The 25,217-nt window shown below is 41.7% G+C and overlaps 1 protein-coding gene across 2 annotated transcripts in view; it reads left to right on the plus strand.

Moving 5' to 3' along the window:
* ARHGAP31 (Rho GTPase activating protein 31) overlaps nt 1-25,217 on the plus strand; it is a 124,523-nt gene that overhangs the window by 62,616 nt on the left and 36,690 nt on the right. Inside the window, exons 2-4 of one of the 2 annotated variants that reach the window (XM_001162142.7) lie at nt 9,451-9,553; nt 12,517-12,661; nt 25,059-25,141. In XM_001162142.7, coding sequence (XP_001162142.1) covers nt 9,451-9,553; nt 12,517-12,661; nt 25,059-25,141 — 331 coding nt within the window. The remainder of the gene's footprint in view (nt 1-9,450; nt 9,554-12,516; nt 12,662-25,058; nt 25,142-25,217) is intronic. The other variant, XM_063806127.1, reaches the window with a different exon arrangement.

Genomic DNA, 25,217 nt, shown 5'->3' on the forward strand with positions numbered 1-25,217 from the left:
ATTTTCTTAATCCAGTCTATCACTGATGGACATTTGGATTGCTTCCAAGTCTTTGCTATTGTGAATAGAGAATACTTCTGTTTTCAAGGCTATTCTAGATGAATAAGACACAGGACTGTCCTCATTGTCCCCAAGGAGCTCACAACTTAGTAATGGAGATGAATCAGAAACAAGCAACACCTCACACTTGGTGCTAGACACAGAGTAGGCTTGCAGTAAATATCTGCAGGATTAAATTTATTCGACAATTTTCTTCAGAAAAGGTAATATATTCCTATAGTTCAAAATTCAAAAGTACAAAAGAATATACAGTGAGAAGTCTCTCTCTTACTCAAAGGGCTAGCCCCAGCTTCCAGTTTCTTTCCTGTAGACAACTAAAATTATTGCTTTCTTATGTATTCTTCCATAGATATTGAATGCATATATAAATAGATGTGCATATTTAATCTTTCATTCTCTCTTAACAACAACGACAAAAAAAACCATGGCTGGGCACGGTGGCTCACACCTATAATCCCAGCACTTTGGGAGGCCGAGGCAGGTAGATCACCTGAGGTCAGGAGTTCAAGACCAGCCTGGCCAACATAGTGAAACCCAGTCTCCACTAAAAATACAAAAATTAGCCAGGTGTCGTGGCACATACCTGTAATCCCAGCTACTCAGGAGGCTAAGGCAGGAGAATCACTTGAACCCAGGAGGCAGAGGTTGCAGTGAGCCGAGATTGTGCCACTGCACTCCAGCCTGGGTGACAGAGTAAGACTCTGTCTCAAAAAAAAAAAAAAAAAAAAGAAAAAGAAAAAACAACCAGATGCTAGCATACCATTATTCTGGTCTGCCTAACAATATATCTGAGACCACTCTATGTCTGTACATAAAAGTTTTCTCATTCTTTTTAGTGACCACATAGTATTCCACTATGTGAATCTTCCATTATTTATGTTAGCAACCTGCTGTTGATGACAATCTTGTGCAATTATGAAAACTGTTGTAATGAATAGCCTTGCACATACCTTACATGTCACAGGTACAAGAATATCTGTGGGATAAATTTCTAGAAGAAGAACGACTGGGTCAAAAGCTATGTGCACTTATAATTTTAACAGATATTGTCAAATTGCCCTCCAGAGGTTGTATCAATCTCCCCTGCCAGTTGCAATGCATGAGAGTAGTTGTTTTCCCATAGCCTTGCCAACACTGTGTGTTAACAAACTTAGGTACCTTTGCCAATCTGAGAAGTGAAAAATGATATATCAGTGAAGTTTTAATTTGCAGTGGAATTGAATTTAGATAATTCTAGAAAGTGCCACAAAGGGAGGAGGCACAGGAGAGATAAGAACACGGAGGAAGGAGAACCTAGTTCTGCCTGAGGAAGGCTTTATAGAGAAGTTGAGGCTTGAGCTGAATCCCAAAAGATAAGCAGGAGGAGTTTCTCAGTGGAGAAGAGGTAATGGGCTCAGACGAGGGAGTATCGGGTGCAAAGCCAGGAAGGTGTGAAGGTGCAGAGCATATTCAGGAAGTGGCAGGCTGTCCAGCGTGGCTGGAACACCGCATTCCTGTGTGGGGCTGAGAGGGAGGGAAAGCTCAGCAATCGGTGATGAGACTGGCAGTGGGGAGTGTGGCCAGATTGTGGAAAACCTCCTAGGCCTCCCTCTAAATCAAATCTCAGTTTTTAAAAGATAAAATATATTCCCTGTCTGTAGGAACTAAAGAGAAAACAGAACTAAAGCCCATTCTCCCCAAAACGAATTCAAAAGTGAAATAATAATAAAACAATCGCTTTGAATCCTGTAGGGAAAATGAGAAGTACAGTATAAACACTTCTCACTCTTTTTTTCCTCTTTTTCTCCTGGAAGGAGGTTATACTTGAGTTAAATGTATATAGTTTCTAACTAACCATTCCCAAAGGGTGGTTTCAAAAATGTTCTGAGCCAGATAACGGTCTAGTTTCTCAAAGGATAGTGCTGCTTTGGATTTATATGTTCTCATCTATAACAATAAGAAACAGTTGCATTACTTATAACATCACTCTTTATGCATGTGCATAATGATGAACCATTATTCCAATAACCAACGATGAAGGATGTGGACAATATAAATCAGAAATAAGAAGCTTTTCTCCTGACACAAAAAGCACAAGCAACAAAAGAAAAACATAGATAAATTGGACTTCACTGAAATGTAAAACTTCTGTGCTTCAAAGAACACCATCAAGAAAGTGAAAAGACCACCCACGGCATAGGAGAAAATATTTGCCAATCATAGGTCTAATAAGAGTCTAGTATTCAGAATATATAAAGAAATCATAACCCAGCAAAGACCACCCAACTAAAAATGGACAAATTATCCAAATAGACATTTCTTCAAAAGAGATATACAAATGGCCAGTAAGCACAAGAAAAGATATTCTACATTGTTATCAGGGAAATGCAAACCAAACTGCAATGATACCACTTCACAACTACTAGGATGACAATAAAAAAGATAGACAACAAGTCTTGACAAGGATATGGAAAATTGGAACCCTCATCCATTGCTGGTGGGAATGTAAAATGGCACAACTATTGTGGAAAACAGTTTGGCAGTGCCTCAAAGTTAAATGTAGAGTCACTATACGACCTAGCCATTTCACCCCTTGGATATATATCCAAGAGAATTGAAAACATATATCCATACAAAAACTTGTAAGTAAAGGTTCATAGCAACAATATTCCTAATAGCAAAAAGTGGAAATAACTCAAATTTCTATCAACTGGTGAATGAATAAACAAAATGAAGGCTTTATTTGGAATTTTATTCAGCCATAAAAATGAATGAAATACTGACACATGCTACAACATGGACGGACCTTGAAAACACTATGCTAAATAAAAGAAGTCCATCACAAAGGCCACATATTTTAAGATCTCATTTATAGGAAATGTCCAAAACGGGCAAACCCATAGAAAATAGAACGTTGATTAGTGGCTGTTGGAGCTGGGAGAAGGGGAAATGGGCAGTAACTACTAATGGATATGGGTTCCTTTCTTGAGAGATGAAAATGTTCTGGAATTAATGTGTTGATTGCTTAACTTGTGAATACACTAAAAATCACTTAGTCGTACACTTTAAAGGGTGAATTATATGGTATTTTAATTATATCTCAGGTTTTTTGTTTTTAACTTTTTTTTTTTTGAGACAGAGTCTCACTCACTCTGTCACCCAGGCTAGAGTGCAATGGTTTGATCTCAGCTCACTGCAACCTCTGATTCCCAGGTTCAAGCGATTCTCCTGCCTCAGCCTCCTGAGTAGCTGGGATTATAGGCGTGCACCACCATGCCCGGCTAGTTTTTGTAGTTTTAGTAGAGACGAGGTTTCACTGTATTGGGTAGGCTGGTCTTGAACTCCTGACCTCAGGTGATCCACCTGCCTTGGCCTCCCAAAGTGCTGGGATTATAGGCAGCCTGAGCCACTGTGACTGGCCTATATCTCAGGTTTAAAAAGAAAAAATAAAATGCTTAAAAGGAAACTTTTCTCCAAGGAGGACAAGCCAAAGCCTCAACATATTTTTAAATTTTTTTTCTTAGAAAATTAGAAAGTGGTTCATTTGTTTTTTTTTTTTTTAAGAACAGAACACATTATACTTTGTTAAATAAATACCACAAGTTTTCAACATTTATTTAATTCCACATTAAGCCAGGAAGAAAAGAGTAGAAAGAAGTTAAAACAGGGAGGAGGAAGGAGACTCAGAGGGAAAATTGGGGTGGGCAGTGACCTCCAGGCAGGGAGAGCCTCGCAGAGGCCAGGGAGGAGCATGGGACAGAGGAGTGGAACAGGGATGGGGAAAGGATGGGACAGGAACAAAGAACAGAGGCTGGCAGAGAGAGCTCTTGGATTCTGGGGGGGAAATGCCTAGGAAGTTCTGTACTCACAACCCAGAGAAATGAGGAAGTAATGTAAATCTTTACTGCATCTCTTGGGAAAATGCTGAAGAGGGGGCCCATTCACAGCACAGCAAAATTGTTTAAAAATCCCCCCTCTCTCCCGTGTGCATCGCAACAGATGCTTACAGGATTTCTTCCTGTGCAGTGTCTTGTCTCCCTCATTATCTTACCCTCTTCCCTCAAGTATCATTATTCTTTGCCCACCGGCAGCTCTTGGTCCTTTTTATTACCTCAAACAAGATGATGAACATATCCATCACGCCCAAATGTTTCCTCCGGCTCCTTTGTCATTCCTCCCTCCTGCCTCTTCCCTGCTTTCTCTTCCTACAAGTTAGTTTGCATTTTCTACAGTTTTACATAAATGGAATCCTACCCTATGTAGTCTTTCATAGTCTGGCTTCTATCACCCAGCCGAGTGTCTTTGAGCTGCACTCACAGGCTTTATCACTCCTTGTTGTTGCCGAGTATATTATATTGTGTGTACACACCACTAGACTTTACTTTGAAGGTCAGGAATGCAGGATCCAGAGAGGGGACGAAATCTGACCAAGTCAAGACCTTAACAAAATCCAGAATGGAGACGGGGGAGTGCCTGTTTCCCTAAAACACAAATGCCATTTGCACTATGAAAGAATGTGGCCACCACAACCACATAAATGACCAAATACAACTGTGCTTCTTTCAATCTCTGTCTCCAGGTCTGATCAGGTCCCAGGCACACAGGAAACTGAGGCAGCTTAGCAGTGTTATGACTTCTGGGGGTGACTTCGAGAAATGTTTGACTTCTGGCCTTTTCTGCATTAAACCCTTCAAGAGGTTAGGACATGAGGAAAACATGCCATGTTATTTATAAGTGTAAAATATCTGTTAGTAGGAAATAAATAAAACAAAGGACTGTATAATATTTTATGAACTGTAAAGCATAAATCAAAGGCAAGATTTTCTTTTCCCTCAGAAACCACTTCAAGTTGCATTTTGTGCTCAGATTAAAATTTAACATTTAAGATAACTGATCTAGGAAAAACAAAACAAAACAAGGGAGTTAGAGGGCCATCAGTGAAATGATTCTAAGAAGCTATAATATTATGTCATCAGCAGCAACTATGTGTACCTCTGTAGGAGGAGACTCAGAGTTCTATGGGCCCAGGATGAATCCCACAGAATGAGCTCTGTGACTCTGACCTCCAGCGTCAGTCCTTCCCATGCCTAAATCGACAATAGAAGCTTTCTTTCTGTCTATAACTACTCAGCTATTTTGATCAAGCTTCTACCCTGTCCAGAATCCTAGGGTGTCCCCAATCTGATAGGACCCCTGGGACAATAGTTTAAAGAATTCTGAGACTTTGAGACTTAACAATAGCCACTGCAACACTACCCTCCAGGGCTATTTTCAGACCCTTGCTATTCTGAGTGTGAGCTGCAGATTAGCAGTACCTGCATGACCTGGAATTTGTTAGAAAGGCAAATTCTCAACACTCCTACCACCTGCCTCCCTACTGAATTGCAATATGCATATCAGTGAAATCCCCAGGTGATTTTACGCACATTAAGGTATGTGAGAAGCCCTGGTCTAGACTAGTGGTTCTTCAACATTCCTTTTTTTTTTTTTTTTAAGACAGAGTCAGAGTCTAGCTTTGTCGCCCAGGCTGGAGTTCAGTGGCGCAATCTTGGCTCACTGCAACCTCTGCCTCCCAGGTTCAAGTGATTCTCCTGCCTCAGGCTCCCAAGTAGCTGGGAGTACAGGCACCCGCCACCACACCTGGCAAATTTTTGCATTTTTAGTAGAGATGGGATTTCACGGTGTTGGTCAGGCTGGTCTCAAACTCCTGACCTCAAGTGATCCACCCACCTTGGCCTCCCAAAGTGTTGGGATTACAGGCGTGAGCCACTGTGCCCGGCGGTTCTTCAACTTTCGAGTACATCAGAATCATCCGGAGGATGCTGGGCTGCAGGACTTGATCCAGGGACCACAGTCTGAGAACCGCTGCTCTAATGTCTAGAGCTGGATGATTACACAGAGATTGAGTCCTTTCCCATTACTGAGTAACAACGATGGAGAATTCCTACATCTTCCAACTCAGCCCAAGATGAGAAATCCAGGAAAGCTAACACTTCACAGTGATTGGGACAATGACCTCTTTCCTTGGGTTGTTTTAACATTGCCTCCCACTTAAACAAAGCCATGGACAATAGGTTCTAAGGCCTTTGTACCAAAGCCAGAATAAATTTATGGCAGAGGCTCTGTCTCAGAATGTGTTTTCCCACCTTTGAGACAAATGGAGCCTGAAGTGCTGCAGCTGAGAGCTATGGTACTGGGAGGTCCCTATCTGAGAACGGGCTGGAACAGGTTGGTTACCCTGTACTGCCCCTTTTGTGGAGTGTTCTTTATCAAGGTCCTTAGAGTCCAAGGCTTTTGTGCTTGAGTCCTCCTTGTGAGTGTTCCGAGTTCTTAAGTCCACTTGTGCCCTGCACAGCACGGCAGCCATGCACTGTGGTACAGACTTGAAATGCAGAACACCCTGAGGGCCAAGCACAGCTCCCAGACTGCTAACTCACAACCCAGACACTGTTAGATCCTACTGCCTTTGTGCTGCAAAGATATACCTACATGCACAGAAAAGACATCCCATGGAAGCAAAATTACTCTCAAATCAAAAAATGTGCTAAAGAAAGACACAACAGCCATTCTAAGAAGTAGAGATGAGGCTGGGCGAGGTGGCTCACGCCTGTAATCCTAGCACTTTGGGAGGCTGAGGCAGGTGGATCACCGGAGATCAGGAGTTCAAGACTAGCCTGGCGAACATAGTGAAACCTTACCTCTATGAAAAATACAAAAATTAGCTGGGCATGGTGGCAGGCACCTGTAATCCCTTCTACTCGGGAGGCTGAGGCAGGAGAATCACTTGAAACTGGGAGGCCAAGGTTGCAGTGAGCCAAGATCACACCACTGCACTCCAACCCGAGTGACAAGAGCGAAACTCTGTCTAAAAAAAAAAAAAAAGGGCGGGGGGAGGGGCAGTAGAGATGAGTTTTGACCTGTACGAGGTTGGTCATCTACCTCAAGTGCCCATTGGATGGGAAGAGGCAAGCTGTGTTTTCACCAAGAAAATCAGATTATACGTTTATATTATAGATAAGTTACAAGTAGAAATAATATTGGTCATTGTGGAATGCTTCTTATATGCCAGGGTCTGTGCCAAATATTTGTAAGTATTATTTCAGTCCTAGCTACAAGATTAATATCACTATTGTCCTTTTACACACATGGAAACTAAGAAACAGAACTCTTGTATATTTTGCCCAAGGTTACAAAAGCAGTTTGGTATCCAAATCTGCACTCTCAACCATAGACTGTGTGGTGGCAGGTTACTGAACAGTGAGTTGTGGTGGGGAAAGAGTCAACCGTCATTGTTCACAACAGGGATTTTGAGAGAGAGAGAGAGGGAGACTTTAAGTATCATTGGAACTGTTTTCATTTATCTATCTATTTGCATGAGCATGGGAAACAAAATCTCACCAAGAACCCTATTTTATAAAACAGATCAAATCATAGCTCTTCTGGGTGAAGACAGGCAGAGGCTCTGGACCCCTGCCCACACCCACAGCACCCCCCATCACACCCTACTCCCACGCTGTGCTCACTCCTAGGAAGTGGTTCCACCGCTATGGTCTCTGGCCTCAATGTTTCCAATTCCAAGTCCATTCCCTGAGGGGCAAACCATGGATGTATGCTGGAGGGGAATGCTCTGGGAATGCACAGCCTTTGAGAGGCAGCAGAATAAGTATGGTGAACTTTATTGGGCACTTAAAATTACAGTTACTTGAAGGCCACAAGGGAAAGGAATGCTTAGAGCACGTCATAATAGGGAATTCAGGTAGAATGTTGAGTCTGAATGCCTTGCGTCTACCCACATAAAGATCCAGTCCAGCTTAGAATTGTGTGTAGGCATGAGTATATGTAATAAGCATTAATGAATTAGCATTGGTCTAATCTACAGCATTAATGGATTGAGTATGTGTTGGAAGTGTGAGCACAATAATAGCCCAAGTGTTAATTCACGGAGGTCCCACATCACTGTGGCAGCCTCGAGAAGCCACTGAAGATCTCAGAGCCTTCAGTGGGTTGTTTGATGGGTTAGGTTGTTCTATACCAAACCACCATTCACAACCCTCTCACAGGGGGGAACTCAAGTGCATCTGTCCAGGGACCAAAGTGGCAAGTGATCTGCTGCTCTCTCTGTACCATCCAGAAGGCCTGTATCTGCCCCTCTTGGTCACTGAGCTGGCTGGTTCTCTCAAAGTCAGCCGCCCGGAGAGAACAGCACAGCCAGACCCTTCTACCAGGGCACTGAACCTCTGGAGAGGCAGGAACTCAGGAGGCCCTGTCGGTCCCTTTTATGTTGTCCATTAAATCAATGACTGGTTTCAATCCATGGTTGGGGGTGGGGGGATGGAGGTGGGGGAGCCGTTCTTACCTTAAAAAAAAAACACTTTATCACTTTAACCTTTAAATCACCTTCGACATTCTGGCAGATTTTCTTCCAGTCTTTTTTCCTTCGAATTTTTTTTAATCTAAACTGAATTTACAATGTATATTCAATTTGTTGAAGATTTTTTCTTCTAAAAAAATGGAATCGTAAGCCTCTTCCAACGTATTAATTATTTTTTACAAGCAACAGGTAATCATGAGTGACTTAAGTAAATTTGCCTGTGCCTTGATGTCCTCATGTTTAGAATAAAGCAGTCGCTCTCTAATTTTTGCATGCATCAGAGTCACCCAGAGGGTTGTTAAAAGACACAGATTGCTGGGCCCCACCCCAAAATTTCTGAGTTAATAGGTCGGGAGTGGGGCCTGAAGATTTGCATTTCCAACTTCCCAGGAGATGCTGATGCTGCTGGTCAGAAGACCATACTTGGAGAACAATGAAATGAAGAGACCGAGTTGTGGAATGTCCAAGCTCACCACTGGTCTCAAAATCTAAGTTTTTGAATATTTTTTAAAATTCTTTAAAAAAAACAATTCTTGGCCAGGTGTAGTGGCTCACACCTATAATCCCAGTTTTTTGGGAGGCCAAGGCGGGTGGATCACCTGAAGTCAAGTGTTGGAGACCAGCCTGGTCAACATGGCGAAACCCAGTTCTCTACTAAAAATACAAAAATTAGCTTGGCGTGGTGGCGGGTGCCTGTAATCCCAGCTACTTGGGAGTCTGAGGCAGGAGAATTGCTTGAACCCAGGAGATGGAGGTTGCAGTGAGCCAAGATTGTGCCACTGCACTCCAGCCTGGGCAACAGAGCAAGTCTCAAAAACAAAACAAAACAAAAAAACAATTCTTTAGCAAAGCCCTATGATTTTTTTTTAATATGAAAGGAACATCACCTACCACTTACAAGAAATTGTTTCCACTTGTAAGTCATATGAGTTCCATACTTACATCTCTTTGAAGGTACCTGGATTTTTAAAAGGATATCTTTAAAAGACAGGCAGACTTACATCTAATACTTAATTGTTTTTTTCTTTTCTTTTACATAGTTCCATACGTTTTGAAGAGCTGTGCAGAATTTATAGAGACTCACGGCATCGTGGATGGAATCTATCGGCTTTCAGGAGTCACCTCAAACATACAACGGCTAAGGTAAGCTGAAAGAATAGCCCTAAAAGAATTCTCCCGTGATTCCTCCTGTGTCCATGCCTCTGTCCATCGGTGTCCAGAGTATTAAAAACCCAAAGGAACTGAGGGAAGTGTGGCAGCACCGAAGATCAGATGCAGTGGTTTTCAGATGGCTGGCTGTTCTTAATCTAATCAGGAAACCCTCCAGCCTGATGTAATTCTTTCCAACAAAAGCTCCTAAGGCTTTCATTCTGTTTCTTTGTCTTGCACTAGATATATTCTTCTTTGGTGAATTTGATTTAACTCAAATGATTTAAATTACAAGTTAAGGAAAACGTGATTTATTATCATCTGCTGGCCTGCCCAAAGCTCAGTTAGACTAGGTTCCTGTTACTTAGTGTTCAGAACCCTGAGATCCATGTCAGTTCTTCTGCTGGCACACCCTCAAATGTGATGTTTTGTCTGGTTGAGAAATCAGAAGCCTATATGATTGTGCATGTCTCTAATTGATGCTAGGATTTTAAAAATTACTGATGGGTGAAAAAAATTAAAAATAATAAAAATAAGAAATAAATTACTGATGGGTGAACTATTTCCAATTCTATGTATTTATCCTAAATATTTGGAAGAAATTTCTATCACATTAAATAAAGAGGGCAAAACATTTTATACAAAACACAGGTACGTGTGTGTTTTATATATATACAGAGAGCATATAGAAAATAGAGTATATATGTATAATTTTACATGACTTAAACAATAGATTTACATATTTTGCATATTGTTCCTTAACACCAAAAGGAACATAATTTAATGTTATTTTAATTATAACATTTTATTATTACCTATATTTATTATATGTTCTTTAGTTATAAATGTAGACTTTTAAAACAAAAAAATTCTTATTACAAGGCTAATATGTAAAATTTAATAAGTTGTGCAGGTAATTCAGTTTTCATATTCTTTCTCCTGTTTGGTTTCTGCCCTTTTCCTCCAGATTTGGATTGTAATTAAATTATACCAAAAAAATAGAGCATCTTTTTTTTTTCCTAGAGAAGTCATAGCTGTTAAAAAAATAATTGGTTTATTGCAGCCATAGATTTTAATGAATCTATGTGTTTACATAATTTCACTAATTTACTAGTACTCCATTTATTAGAGTTTCAATGGCAAATACTTCTTAGTGGTTGGAAATATACCACACAGTACCTACCACACAGTAGGTAGCATCCTGGAAGGCCACTTCAGTAGTAATGAATTATTTTTTATTTCAGCACTGACCTTATCCTTGACAAGAGAAATCTTTGGCTAAATAAATGAATAAGCTCTAGATTGCTCTTGTTCTGCTCTCTTAAAAACATTCTCTTTTTAAAAGAGAACTATGCCAAGAGAACATAGCATGGCATAGTTCTCTTTTAAAACATAGCATGGGCCGGGCGCAGTGGCTCACGCCTGTAATCCCAGCACTCTGGGAGGCCGAGACGGGTGGATCACCTGAGGTCAGGAGTTCGAGACAAGCCTGGTCAACATGATGAAACTCCGTCTCTACTAAAAATACAAAAATTAGCCGGGCGTGGTGATGGGCGCCTGTAATCCCAACTACTCGGGAGGCTGAGGCAGAAGAATTGCTTGAACCTGGGAGACAGAGGTTGCAGCGAGCCAAGATTGTGCCAGCCTGGGCGACAACAGTGAAACTCCATCTAAAAAAAAAAAAAAAAAAAATAGCATAGCATAGATCTCTTTTCAAAGCCCCACTCAGTTTCTTTCAGGTTCTGAAAGTATCAGGGATTTCCCTACCCTTCATTAAGGGGGTAGGCCCAGAAAACAGGAGAATGGGCAGCGAGCTGTTTCAAAAATGCTGGTTCTGAGAGTACTGTTGACTTTGTCACCAGTTGGATGACTAAGTGAATACTCTCAAAAAGCTTAACTTCTCTTCTATATTAAAGCTCAAATTTACCATTTTTTAAGCAGATTTTAATTTATAAGTATTAATATATACTATTTGAGGCAGTATATTCATGTAACCTTTTTAGGAAATGTTTTCTAAATATTTTTCAGGCCTGGAATTGGATGATGTTCCAAGACATCCCACTATAGATTGTTTAAGAAGATATTTATAAATTCATCTGTCCTGTAGGAGTCACCATCAGGCAGCCTAGAAGGTTCTGTTGAGCACCAAAAAGATAGTCGATTAGGCTGGGCATGGTGGCTCACCCCTGTAATCTCAGCACTTTGGGAGGCTGAGGTGGTCAGATCACGAGGTCAGGAGATCGAGACCATCCTGGCTAACATGGTGAAACCCCATCTCCACTAAAAATACAAAAAATTAGCCGGGTATGGTGGCGGGCGCCTTTAGTCCCAGCTACTCAGAGGCTGAGGCAGGAGAATCACTTGAACCCGGGAGGCGGAGGTTGCAGTGAGCCAAGATTGCGCTGCTATACTCCAGCCTGGGTGACAGAGCGAGACTCCATCTCCAAAAAAAAAAAAAAAAAAGATAGTCAGTTAAAGTTCTCAAGCTTTGGGTTTGAGTCTTCAGAAGATAAAACAAGTTTGTTGACACAGATATATGGAGATGAGCCACAACAACCTGACCTACCCTAGTTTTGGTCTCTCCTGTAAGAAAGGGAAATTCATTTTGAACAATATTTTGGAAAAACTGAAATCTCAATAGGACTTTTTGGCAAATTATGTTGATATTTCCCCCATGTTCATAACCAAGACTGCAGACCTGATGCCACGGGTAATCCATTTGTAAATGAGCATTATATCCTTCTAATCACAGCAGATTTTGCAAGAAGATCCAGACCTGAAGTGGAAGTCTTCCTGTGACTTCCTAGGGCCTGGAGTAGAAGATCTTTCTGAATTAAGGTCAAAAATATAGTCAGAATCAGCAGTTTAGGGTCTTTTTACCCCTAAGCAGCCAAGCAGCTGCTGACATGGAACACACACTCCCTGGGATTGTTATGTCTCCGTCTGTGTTGTTTCAGGCAAGAGTTTGGCTCAGATCAATGTCCAGATCTGACAAGGGAAGTGTACCTCCAGGACATCCACTGTGTGGGCTCGCTTTGCAAGCTCTACTTTAGGGAGCTGCCCAACCCCCTCCTGACTTATGAGCTCTATGAGAAATTCACGGTGAGTGTTTGGATTTCCATTATGGTTACTGGGTGGGATGCATGGATGGGCCAAGAAGAGTTTCAGCACTAAAATAACAATAATAACACTCACCAGATGGTTGACATTATCTTAGCGTGGTGAGGGAAGTAGGATAATATGGTAAGGAAAATAGGGTGGTGGAACTGTTTGCTAAATTTTTCTTTCTTGAATTTTCAGAATCATGTTGTTTGTTTTAAGAGCTGGGTTGAATTATCTCCATGTTTATTCAACTGAATGTGCCTTATTGTATAGGGAGGAAACTGAGAACCCCAGAAGTAAAGTGGCTGGCCCAAGGTCACACAGCAGAGGCAGGACAGGAACCTGAGACTCCTCATGCTACACCCACTGCTAGCCTTTTTATCAGACCATTCCCTCTGTGTTTCTTTTGTAGGTTGGGGAAAGAGGTGGTGGGTAGAGAGGGGAGAGGAGAGGAAACAAACAAATGTCAAGAGGGGTCAGAAAGCTGGGAAGAGAAAAGAATATGAGAAAAACAGCCAAGAGGGAGAGCAGGATAGGCAGTGAGTTGGACTGGTGGAGAGGATGGATGGGCATTAGCAAAACACCTAAGTAGCAGCTGTATGGTCACCAAATAGGGCACACCCATAGGAAAGTAGAAAGAAGAATAAATGCTTAAAGGATGACTGTAGAGATAGCGTGAAAAACATGGCTTGAACATTTGGCTGCATGGGAGAAGGTGTAGAGTAGGCAGAGGGCTGGGTTTAACCAAGGTTGGGGTTCAGTTGGCAAAGAGGGATGAGGGAGATGAGAGCGTGTGCTGGGGACATTGAAATAATTTACCATGGAATGTAGTGTAGATACGAAAAGAAGTGAGGGCACAAGGTAGTTGAGTAACAGTGTAAAAGTAGATCATCCCAGTGAAGTCAGTGGACTGTTGAAGTATGGTAGTTAGAGAGGGATGTTTGAAAGTGAGACTATAGCGAGGTTACAGTTTTGGGTAGGGACCAGATCTAGTCACTAACAGTGGGAGGGAACCTTTCTCATGGCTCCTGTAATAAATTTGTTTTGAGTATATGAAAGGTTCTTCAATTTGAAATGATACAGGAATAAATGAATGCTATTTCTTAAAAATGGGCTTGGGCTATAAAAATATGTTTAGGAGTTTTCAGTGGTACAGGGAAATACTCAAATGCTAATTGAAGAAAAACTAAACGCACAACTGTATATTAAGAAAGGAATAAAAGGAAAGATGTTCAAAAGACTAAAAGACTAACAACTGTTCATTTCAGTGATGGGATTTCAGACAGTTTTTCTTGTTTCTTTAACTTTCATAATTTTGCCCACTAAAAATACATTAGCTTTTAGCAAGCAACAACAACAACAACAAAACCATCTTCTGGTTATATATACTTAAAGAATTTTAAAAAGGAAAAACAAAATCAAGAAATAGGGGGAGAAATGAAGATTTAAAAAAAAAAGAAAAGAAAGAAAAAAATAGTCCAAAGCACATTAAAAAATGGGCATAAATGTTGACCTCTAGAGAAGTCAACATGTACCAGCTGGCATAGAGTTGTCATTGGTTATGGGGCCCTTCTCCTTTAGATCTAAGGCAGAAGGTAAAGAAGCCTCCTATCTGCATGGGTAAGTTGTAAATAATGGTATCCCCTACCCATGGAACCACAGAAGTGTCTTTCCTAGGAACCAAGAAGAAAGGTGTGAGCTTCATGTGGGTCTGTCAGATTATAATCACTTTCACCATACATAAGTATTTGGTTAAGAGTAATCCTATTTAATAAAAGACATTATGAAAAATGAAGGAAAGTAGAAAGGAACCATTGATCTGTCTCCTTAAAGACCAAAGACAACTACAGTTAACATGTTGTGGGTATTCTTTCCATAGTGTTTTTGTTGTGGTTTGTGTTTTGTTTTCCAAAATCAAAATAAAATTTTATTGCAAAAATTAAAGTAATACAGAAATGTATAAAGGAGAAAGTATAAATCTCAAATCACCTGAAATTCCACACTCCAGGCATATTTGCTGTTAACAGATCGAACAGATATTAACTATATCTGTAGTAATAGATGTTAACAGATCTCAACACACACACACACACACACACACTCACTTGTCAGTACTACATATTGCTGTTTGGGGGATGGTTTTAATTCAACAGTGTGATCATCTTTGTGTGTTAAGAAATACGGGAAGACACTGTGTTTACAGCATTCTCTCTATGTGCCATGATTTCTGAAACCAAGCTCCCACTGATGGACATTTAGCTTTTTCATTTCTCAAGATGTTCCTTTTATAAACATTATAATACACATTTTTTTCACCCATATTTTTACACTATTTTTTGTTTGTTTATATCCTTAGAGAAAAATCATGGAAGTAGATTTGCTGAGTAGAAAGTTCTTGTTTAAAATTTTGTCACAAATTGCCAGTCTGTCCTCCAGAAAGACAAGGAATGCTCTTTTCCCTGCAGACTTTCCAACCCTGGGTATTTCCAATTGGCTAAATTATTTGTTGACCTGAATCAACAAAAAATAATACCTTATTGTTGCTTTAATTTGTGTGTAAGACTTTATTGTTTTCAATATAGTTGTAATCCTCTTATCAGTGCCATATTATCATCTTTGAATATGATAGAATGGAATATCATTATGTTAAAGAACTGAGTCAGTCTTATTTCTTTTAACTAATATCTCATTCTATTATAGTTGGGGGTAGATAGGAATTCTTTGTCTGGAAACTTTAGAAATACAATTTCTCCTTAGCCCTTGTCTACAGGCTCAGAATGAAACCTGTATTTATCTCTCCCCTCTCCTGTTCCCTGTTATTGCTAATCATTGTGTTTTGTCACAGCAACTGAAAAATACCAAGGCAGCTTGTCAACCTGCCATCAGATTTGAAGGAAATCTGACATTGTATTTAAACAGTTTATTTGACACTAAAAAACAGGGATGTTTTGTTATGACAACTATCTCTATATACATAGGATCTAGTGAAGTTAACTATGTTGGAGAATGTATAATTTAATAGATTTCTTTGATCACAGATAATATAAGTAAACCTTCACAGGTATGGAAATAGCTCTGTTACATTGTCACAAATTCTCCCTATAGTTTACTCAAACCTACTTGCACAGCTAAAGTAGAATAATACATTTTTTTAACTTTTATTTTAGGTTTGGGGTACATGTTCAGGTTTGTTATATAGGTAAACTTGTGTCACGGGGGTTCGTTGTACAGATTATTTTGTCACTCAGGTACTAAGCCTACTCCCAATCAAGTAGTCCCCAATGTCTGTTGTTCCTCCCTTTGTGTCCATGTGTTCTCATCATTTAGCTCCCACTTATAAGTGAGAACATGCACTATTTGGTTTTCTGTTCCTGCATTAGTTTGCTAAGGATAATGGCCCCCAGCTTCATCCATGTTCCTGCAAAGGACATGATCTCATTCTTTTTTATGGCTGCATAGTATTCCGTGGTGTATATGTACCATATATTCTTTATCCAATCTGCCATTGATGGGCATTTAGGTTGATTCTGTGTCTTTGCTATTGCGAATAGCACTGCAATGAACATATGTGTGCATGCGTCTTATGGTAGAACAATTTATGTTCCTTTGGATATATACCCAGTAGTGGGATTGCTGGGTCGAATAATAGTTCTGTTTTTAGCTCTTTGAGGAATCACCACACTGCTTTCCACAGCGGTTGAATTGATTTACACTCCCAACAGTGTATGTATGAGTGTTCTCATTTCTCCGCAACCTCACCAGCATCTGTTATTTCTGACTTTTTTTTTTTTTTTTTTTTTTTGAGACGGAGTCTCACTCTTGTCACCCAGGCTGGAGTGCAGTGGTGTGATCTGAGCTCACTTCAACCTCTGCCTCCTGGGTTCAAGCTATTCTCCTGCCTCAGTCTCCTGAGTAGCTGGGATTACAGGCGCTCGCCACCACGCCCACTAATTTTTGTACTTTTAGTAGAGACGGGGTTTCGCCATGTTGACCAGCCTGGTCTTGAACTTCTGACCTCAGGTGATCCACCCACCTTGGCCTCCCAAAGTGCTGGGATTACAGGCGTGAACCACCGCACCCGGCCTATTTTTGACTTTTTAGTAATAGCCATAGAAGAATATCTTAATGGAATGATGAGAGAATAAGAAAAAATATTAATGGACTAATAATACTAATAATGATAATAGCTGTCAATAATTGAGTGCTTACTATATGATAAACTCATTATAAATATTATTTCATTTAATTCTCAAAATAACCCTATGAGGTAGGTTTTATTGTCTCTGTTATACAGATCATTAAAATGAGGCTCAGGGTGACTCTTGCCTGGGGTGGTACAGCTAGTAGCGGGAGGTAAAGATGTAGTTCTGTCTCATAACTCCCACACTACTTGAAAGTAGAGTTAACAACACTTAATTAAGGCTCAGGTATTAAATAACTTGATATGAAATAAAGTAATGAAGGAAAAATGCCGTAAACAGTGCTAGGAAAATTGGCTATCTATTGCAAAATGAGGAAATCAAGTTTCATCTTTACCATTTAGCAGATTTCAGGGTGGAGAAGGGTTTCCTAACCATAAAAGCAAAGGAAAAAAGTCACAAAAAACAAACTTAAAAATGGAACTACACATAAACTATTTTTCTTTATAAAAATATATTAACACAATTAAAAGGCAAATGACTAAATATAGGAACTATTTACAATAAAGATGACGGGATTAATGTTCTTTAATTATAAGGAAGCTATCAATAAAAAGAAGTAAAACATATAATACCTCAATAAACAAGTAAGCAAAGGACCTCGACAGATAATTCCTAAAAAAAGAAATTGAATTATTTAAAAAGTATCAATATATTAGAATAATATAGTTGCACATTAAATAAATAATTTTTAATGTTATTATTTCACACTGGCAAGCCCATGGTGAGACTGGCTTTTTTTTTTTTTTTTTTTGGCTTTTTTGATTGTTTGTTTGTTTGTTTTTTGAGATGGAGTCTCGCTCTGTCGCCCAGGCTGGAGAGCAGTGGTTCGATCACGGCTCACTGCAGCCTCCCCCACCCGGGTTCAAGCAATTCTCCTGCCTCAGCCTCCTGAGTAGCTGGGATTACAGGCGCCCGCCACCACACCCAGCTAATTTTTGTATTTTTAGTAGAGACAGGGTTTCACCATGTTGACCAGGCTGGTCTCAAACTCCTGACCTCAGGTGATCCACCTGCCTTGGCCTCCCAAAGTGCTGGGATTACAGGCGTGAGCCACCGCACCCGGCTGAGACTGGCTTTTTTATAGTTTTCTGTTGGAAGTATAAATTGGTTGGACGTCCCCAAAAGTCATATGAAATTACTATCAAGAATACTCAAATGCTCATATTCTTTAATCCAGTAACTCTATTTCTAGGACTCCATTCTAGGGTGACAATCAGATGTGCACACAAATAATTGATGTACAAGTATGTCCATTGCAATATTATACACAATATCAACATTTTGGAGAGTACATGTCTAACAGTGAGAGATGATTTAAATAAATGATAAATCTATTGTTGTTAAAACTGTGTGGCCATGAAAAGTCACAATTTTGAAAAATGTTTACTGACCATATGATATGGTTTGGAGGCTTGTCCCCTCTAAATCTCATGTTAAAGTGTAATCTCTAATGTTGGAGGTTGGGTCCTAGTGGGAGGTGACTGGATCATGGGGGTTGATCCCTCATGAGTGGCATGAATGGCTTAGCATCATCCACTTGGAGATGAATGAGTTCTCGCTTAGTTCATGTGAGATCTGCTTAGAGTTTGGGACCTCCCACTTTGCTCTCTCGTGCTCACTCTCTCACCACGTAGCATCACCTGTTCTCCCTTCGCCTTCCACCATGACTGTTAGCTTCCTGAGGCCCTCACCAGAAGCAGATACTGGAACCATGCTTGGACAGCCTGCAGAACCATGAACCAATTCAACCTCTTTTCTATATAAATTACCCAGTCTTAGGTATTCAGTATGGTTTGGCTCTGTCCCCACCCAAACCTCATCTCGAATTGTAAACTCCACATGTTGAGGGAGGGACCTGGTGGGAGTGAGTGGATCATGGGGGCAGTTTTCCCTCATGCTGTTCTCATGATAGTGAATGAGTTCTCACAAGATCTGATGGTTCAAAAGTGTGTGGCGGTTCCCCCTTAGCTCTCTCTCTCTCACTCCTGCCCCGCCGTGGTAAGGCAAGCTTGCTTCCCCTTCACCTTCTGCCATGATTATGTTTCCCAAGGCCTCCTAGCCATGCTTTCTGTTAAGCCTGTGGAACTGTGAGTCAATTAAACCTCTTTTCTTCAGAAATTGCCCAGTCTCAGGTAGTTCTTATGGCAATGTGAAAAAGGGCTAATACAGTATTCATTTATAGTGACACAAAAACAGACAAACACACCATAATATAAAGTTAAATGGGGAAAAAAGCAGTATCTGTAACTAAATAGGAAATAAAGCCAGTGTTCATGTTTGGTGCTTGGAGGCCCTGATCAAACTGCTTTTTTTTTGTTTTGCTTTTTGTTTTTCTTCACCTATAAGTAGGTTAGTAGTGGTTATTTCTGGGTGATGTGATAAAAGGGGATTTTTTATTTTCTGCAGATTTCCTACTTTAATTGTGAGTACATGTATTAGTTTCCTGTTGCTGCTGTAACTAATTGCCATAAACTAGATGACTTAAACAACAGAAACCTATTGCCTCACAGGTCTGGAGGCCAGAAGTCTGAAATCAGCTTCACTGGGCTGAAGTTAAGGTTTCAGCAGGGCGTGCTCTCTCCAGAGGCTCTAGAGGAAAAGCCGTTCCTTGCTCCTCCCAGCTTCTGATGGCTGCTGACGTTCCTTGGATTGTTGGTGCCTCACTCCCGTCTCTGCCTCCAGGGCCACATTGCCTTTTCTTCTTCTGTCTGTGTCAGATCTCCCTTTGCCCTGCTCCTATATAGATACCCATGACTGCATTTAGGACGCACCCAGATAATCGAGGATAATGTCCCCACTCGACATCCTTAATTTAACCACATCTGCAAAGACTCGTTTCCAAATAAGGTAATACAGGTTCCAGTGATTAGGATTTGATATCGTCGGGAGCAATTATTCAACCTACTGTATTTCATTTTTATCAGAAAATAACAACAACATTTATTTTAGGAAAAATTCAATTTTGTTCAGATTGGTCCAGCTAAAACTATTACACCCAAAACAGGAAAATTTTGCTGACTTGAGATTTTTAGAGAAGGCCATTTAGAGGTGTTAAATTATGTATTTGCCTTTTTTCTTTTTTTAATTAAACTTTTCACCTGTCAGAATGTATATTTAGTTTATACTGAAATAGTATCTTTTTAAATTTTTTGAAATTTATTTATTTTTACAGATGCACTCTTACTCTGTTCCTCAAGTCTGGAGTGCAGTGGTGTAATCATAACTCACTGTAACTTCAAACTCCAAGGCTCCAGCAGCCCTTCTGCTTCAGCCTCTGGAGTAGCTAGGGCTACAGGCGTGTGCCATCAAGCCCTGCCTCAAATAATGTCTTTACGCGTCAGTCTCCCTTGGTTAAATTGTAAGCTTCCCGAGGACAGGAACTGTGTTTATTTTATTTATTGTTGTGTTTCCCTGCTTGCTAGCTTCTGGAAAATGTTGTAACTGTTACTTAGGAAATATTTACTGACAGATTTGTTGACTAGCAACTATCATTTGAAATGTCCCTTAGGGCCAGGCTTGGTGGCTCATGCCTGTAATCCCAGCACTTTGGGAGGCTGAGGTGGGCGGATCACTTGAGGTCAGTAGTTTGAGATCAGCCTGGCCAACATGGTGAAACCCCATCTCTACTAAAAATACAAAAATTATTCGGGCATGGTAGCGTGCGCCTGTAATCCCAGCTACTCGTGAGGCTAAGGCAGGAGAATTGCTTGAACCTGGAAGGTGGAGGTTGCAAATTCCCCTGCTCCGTCTCCCATCATTTCCACCTGCCTTGCTCCATACAGGCCACACTGGCCTCCACATGTCCCCTAAGCAAGTTCAGCGTGTCCCCGCTGTCCCCAAAGCCTTTGTACCTGCTGTTTCTTCTTGGCACCCTGTTTTCCTGGATACTTGCACAATTTGTTCCTTCACTTCATCTTTGCCTCTGTTCGAATGTCACCTCCTAGAGACCTCTGATTATCCTATCTAAAACAGGAGTCCCCATCATTCTCTCCCCTGTGCCCTACACTACTGGGATTGTGCCACTACACTCCAGCCTGGGTGACAGAGTGAGACTCGTCTCAAAAAAAAAAAGGCAATGTCACTTAGGGCAGACAACTAACACCTTGCAACAGGCAAAGTCAGGCTGGTTGTGAGCTCAAGACAGCTGCAAAGGGGTGCAGTAGCCAATTGTCTTGGTTTCCAGGGACTCTCCCTGTTTCAACACCGAAAATCTCATGTTCCAGGAAAACTCTGTCTTGGGCAAACCAGGATATTGGTCATCCTACTGGGAGCCCAGAGTGAAAAGGAGCTGCCTCTGCAATGCTGGTGTTCATCACTATGGGGAATGATCCCAGGATAGCAGTGTTCTGGAAGTGTGGCCCAAATGTGGCTGTTTAGCTTTTTCAAGCACAAAGCAAAATATTGACTCATTCACTTACTCCTTCCATTCAACAGTGTTTATTGGGCTTCTACTACATACATTTGGCAGGCACAGTTCTAGGTGCGGAGATTTAATGGTGAATGGAACAGAGAAAATCTCTGTGCTTGTGAAACTTACATTTTAATGGAAGGGACAGATGATACACAAATGTAAGATATAGATCTATAATGAGAACTGTTGATAAGTACTATGAAGAAAAATAATGCAGGGCACAGCGGAGAGAATGATGGGGACTCCTGTTTTAGATAGGATAATCAGAGGTCTCTAGGAGGTGACATTTGAACAGAGTCAAAGATGAAGTGAAGAAACAAATTTTGCAAGTATCCGGGAAAACAGGGTGCCAAGAAGAAACAGCAGGTACAAAGGCTTTGGGGACAGCGGGGACACACTGAGCTTGCTTAGGGGACATGTGGAGGCCAGTGTGGCCTGTATGGAGCAAGGCAGGTGGAAATGATGGGAGATGGAGCAGGGGAATTTGCAGAGGGACCAGCTCACTTAGGAGTGCTTGCTTCCACAGGTGTAACAAAGACATAGCTATAAAGCCTGCCCTGAAGGACACACAGTGGTTCCTCTGGAGTCTGTAGTTGGAAGGAAGGTTAACTTTCCTTGTATATTCCTTTGGATGCTTTCCTTTTTTTTTTTTTTAAATTATGTGCATGAATTACTTTTTAAAGGTCTAGTAAATAGCTTAAAATACCTTAAAATAATAAAAATGGTCTGATAATTTTAAAGTAATGAATAAAAAGTTAAAGTTGCAGCTGGGGTGCAGTTGGAAGGGAGAGCCTCAGACTGTCTGCGTTGGGCCACCCTGGTGACAGGGCTGCCCGGGCAGCAGGACTTGAGCTCAGGGACTGTGGTGGCTTTGAGTAAACAGAAACCCAGAGTTAGGGTCCTACCACAGAGGACAAGAGCCCAGCCTCTGCCAGCGTCCTCCAAGGGCAGGAAGCTGGCCTTACTGACACTGATTTGAAAAGAACAAATAGTCACAGATTCATCCTAGATCTTTTAAGATTTAACCATTAGCCATCTTGGCCTGGCTAATGCTGAGTGAAATTCTCTCACAGGCAAAAAACTGGGGCAGGTAAAATTTCCACTCCCATCCCCCAATTGCCCCAGCTGTGGGTTCTGTGGTCCTAATGGGACAACATAGAGAAGCTCGAAATAAGTTTGCAGTGGCCGGGCCCCTCCAGAAGGAAAACATGAATTTAGAAAACTTCTGGAGAGGGTTGGGGTAGGATGGGGAGAGGTTGCAAATAATGAAATAAACACCAGTCCCAAATGGGACCTGCAGGCATCCGGGGATGAGCCTGCCCCGCCTCTTGGAGAACAAAGATGACTAACAGCTTCCTAAAATATTAAGGAACTTTCCATGAGGGTTGTTAAATTGACCTACACCTTTATTCCCCAGACACATTTTTTAAAGGAGGGTGGGGTTAGTGGTACAACGTTTGTGAAGCATGATTCCGGCTTTGCAGAGAGATGAAGAGAAGCTCCCCACCCCTCCCTGTGTGCACAGTAGAATGTGGGAGAGTCCACAGAGCATTTCCTCAGCCCTTCCCTCCCCCGGGGCTTCTCTCCCTCGGCTCCCTGGCTCCCCAGCTCCCCATTGTGAGGTTCTCACCACCTTGCAGAGCCAGGGTCCTCTCCACAATCATGTTTTCCAAATGACAACCCCAGGGAAGAAAAGGGAGGTGTCAGGGGGCTTACTGGAAGCCCCATTCTTGCCCCTACCCTTCACCCTGCATATCTCATAAAGCGAGGATTGCAGCAGTGATCTTGCTTAGGCTGGCCTGTTCTCAGGCTGGCAAACCCACCAGAAGACTGGGACACCTATGACTATAATCCTCCCAGTCCCACGTTTCTCCCCACTTCTGCTTCAAATGTGAGACCTCAAGATTCCCACATAGAGAAGTTGGATTGCCTTAAAAAATGGTGGTCTTCTATATATTTGTTTTACTTCAATTAAATAAAAAAGGTGAAAAAGAAAAAACTTAGTGGGCAAAGCCCTGGCCTGCTGTCTCACACCTACTGTGTGCCAGGCACTGTTCTGGACACAGGGATTCATCACGTCCCAGCACTCACAGAGCTTATGTTCTAGCAAGGGAGACAGACAATAAGCAATAACTCCAATAAATAAGTGCATTCTTGTAGTGTAATGGCAGTGAGTCCTGTGGGGAAAAAGTGGGAGGGATTGGGAGGCCCAGGCTGGAGCAGGACCTCAGTGGTCTCCTCTAGGTTAAAACAGATCACACTCAACTAGTGTGTCCTAGGAACTGAAGATGCTGGTAAAGTTAATTCCCTTCCACTTTTCTGTGCCTAAAAATTCTCATTACTGACAGTGTGAAATTCAGTATTTACATGCAACATGCACACGGCAGCTAAAGGTTGAACAGAGGTGAGCAACATAAGAAAACCATCACCACGGTTAGGATCTTATTTTGGGTTGTATGGCAAAGGGCAATATTTATCAAATTAATTAAGATATTCCATAATTGTACCTTTCATTATGTATCAATCTAAAGCAAGTTTCCAGCACTGGGAGGAAATACAAGACTAAGTGATGTGTGCCTGTGAATTCATGATCTTGGAGCCGTTTTTAAAGTATGTATTGATCTAGGTGGGTTACCTAGGTGTATACATATGAAAAAAACTCATGGAGCTATAGCTTAAGATCTGCACATTTTTAATATATGTAAATTATATCTCAGTGAAAAAGGAAAGATAGCTGTGGTTACCATGGACCTCAGGTTCAGGCACTGCTCAGATGCTGGCAGTTCATGAGCACTCACACTGCAGTGGGAGGGGCCGTGAGCACAGCAGGACAGATTCTCAGAACAGGGGTGCAGGTCTGGGACCAGGGGAATCTGCCCAGGGATGCCTGCATTGTGCAGCAACCCCCAGCAGGCGAGAGATGGACGTGGACCAGCCTGTAACCACACTGCCTTTATTGCTATTCCTGCCTCTCCTTGAAGGCACTTGGGCTGATGGGGGAACAAAATACCCATACAGCAAATAACTGGAGAGCAAGTCTGGGCAAGGCCACCAGGTTTCAGGGACAACGCTCTTATGCCTGCCAAGGAAGGCACATCTTCCCTGCTTCCTGGCTTCTAGGACAGGCAGCAGCTGAGTCCTTGAGGTCATGGAGTAGTCACGGGCTAGGTAGGCAGTAGCTGTTTGCACCCAGAAAGACAGCTGGCTGAGTGGACTTGGTAATGCCCTGTCATCTCCATCTCATTCTGTATCTGTCTCATTTATTTATTTACTTGCTTGTTATTTATTTATGTATTCATTCATTCATTCATATTTTAGAGACAGGTTGCACTATGTCGCTAGACTAGATCCAAACTCTTGTGCTCAAGCAATCCTCCCACCTCAGCCTCCTGAGTAGCTGGGATAACAGGCATGCGCCACCATGCTGGGCCTATCTCTATCTCTTTACCTCTCTGTGTGTGAGTCTCTGTATCTCTCTACCCCCGAGACACACCCGAGATTCTGCACATTCTTACCAGACGCCTAGCAACCATCTCAGGATGCCCAGAGTCCCAGGCAGCCCACCGCCTGCTGTGCACACATGGTGAGACCCTGCACACACATCCAGAACCAACAGAAACTGTAGTGGGCTGGTTGTTTTCATAGTAAAGCGTGCCTCTTGGAAGGGTGATCTCTAGGCATGGTTGTGAGGCTGGAGTATGAGGGCTTGAGTGATCCCAGCACATGCAGATGGCTGTCCCTGCTCTCAAGCACTCACCAGGCTGCCTTGTGTTCTTCTCCACAGGAGGCAGTGTCGCATTGCCCTGAAGAAGGCCAACTGGCCCGAATCCAAAATGTTATCCAGGAGCTTCCTCCATCCCACTATAGGTAAGAATGGCTGGGAAAAGAAACGTGTGGCCTCTCAATGCAGTGTAATACCAAAGAGACAGGCTGGCATCATGGA

The sequence above is a fragment of the Pan troglodytes genome, chromosome 2 (assembly GCF_028858775.2).
Source record: "Pan troglodytes isolate AG18354 chromosome 2, NHGRI_mPanTro3-v2.0_pri, whole genome shotgun sequence".
Lineage (NCBI taxonomy): Eukaryota > Metazoa > Chordata > Mammalia > Primates > Hominidae > Pan > Pan troglodytes.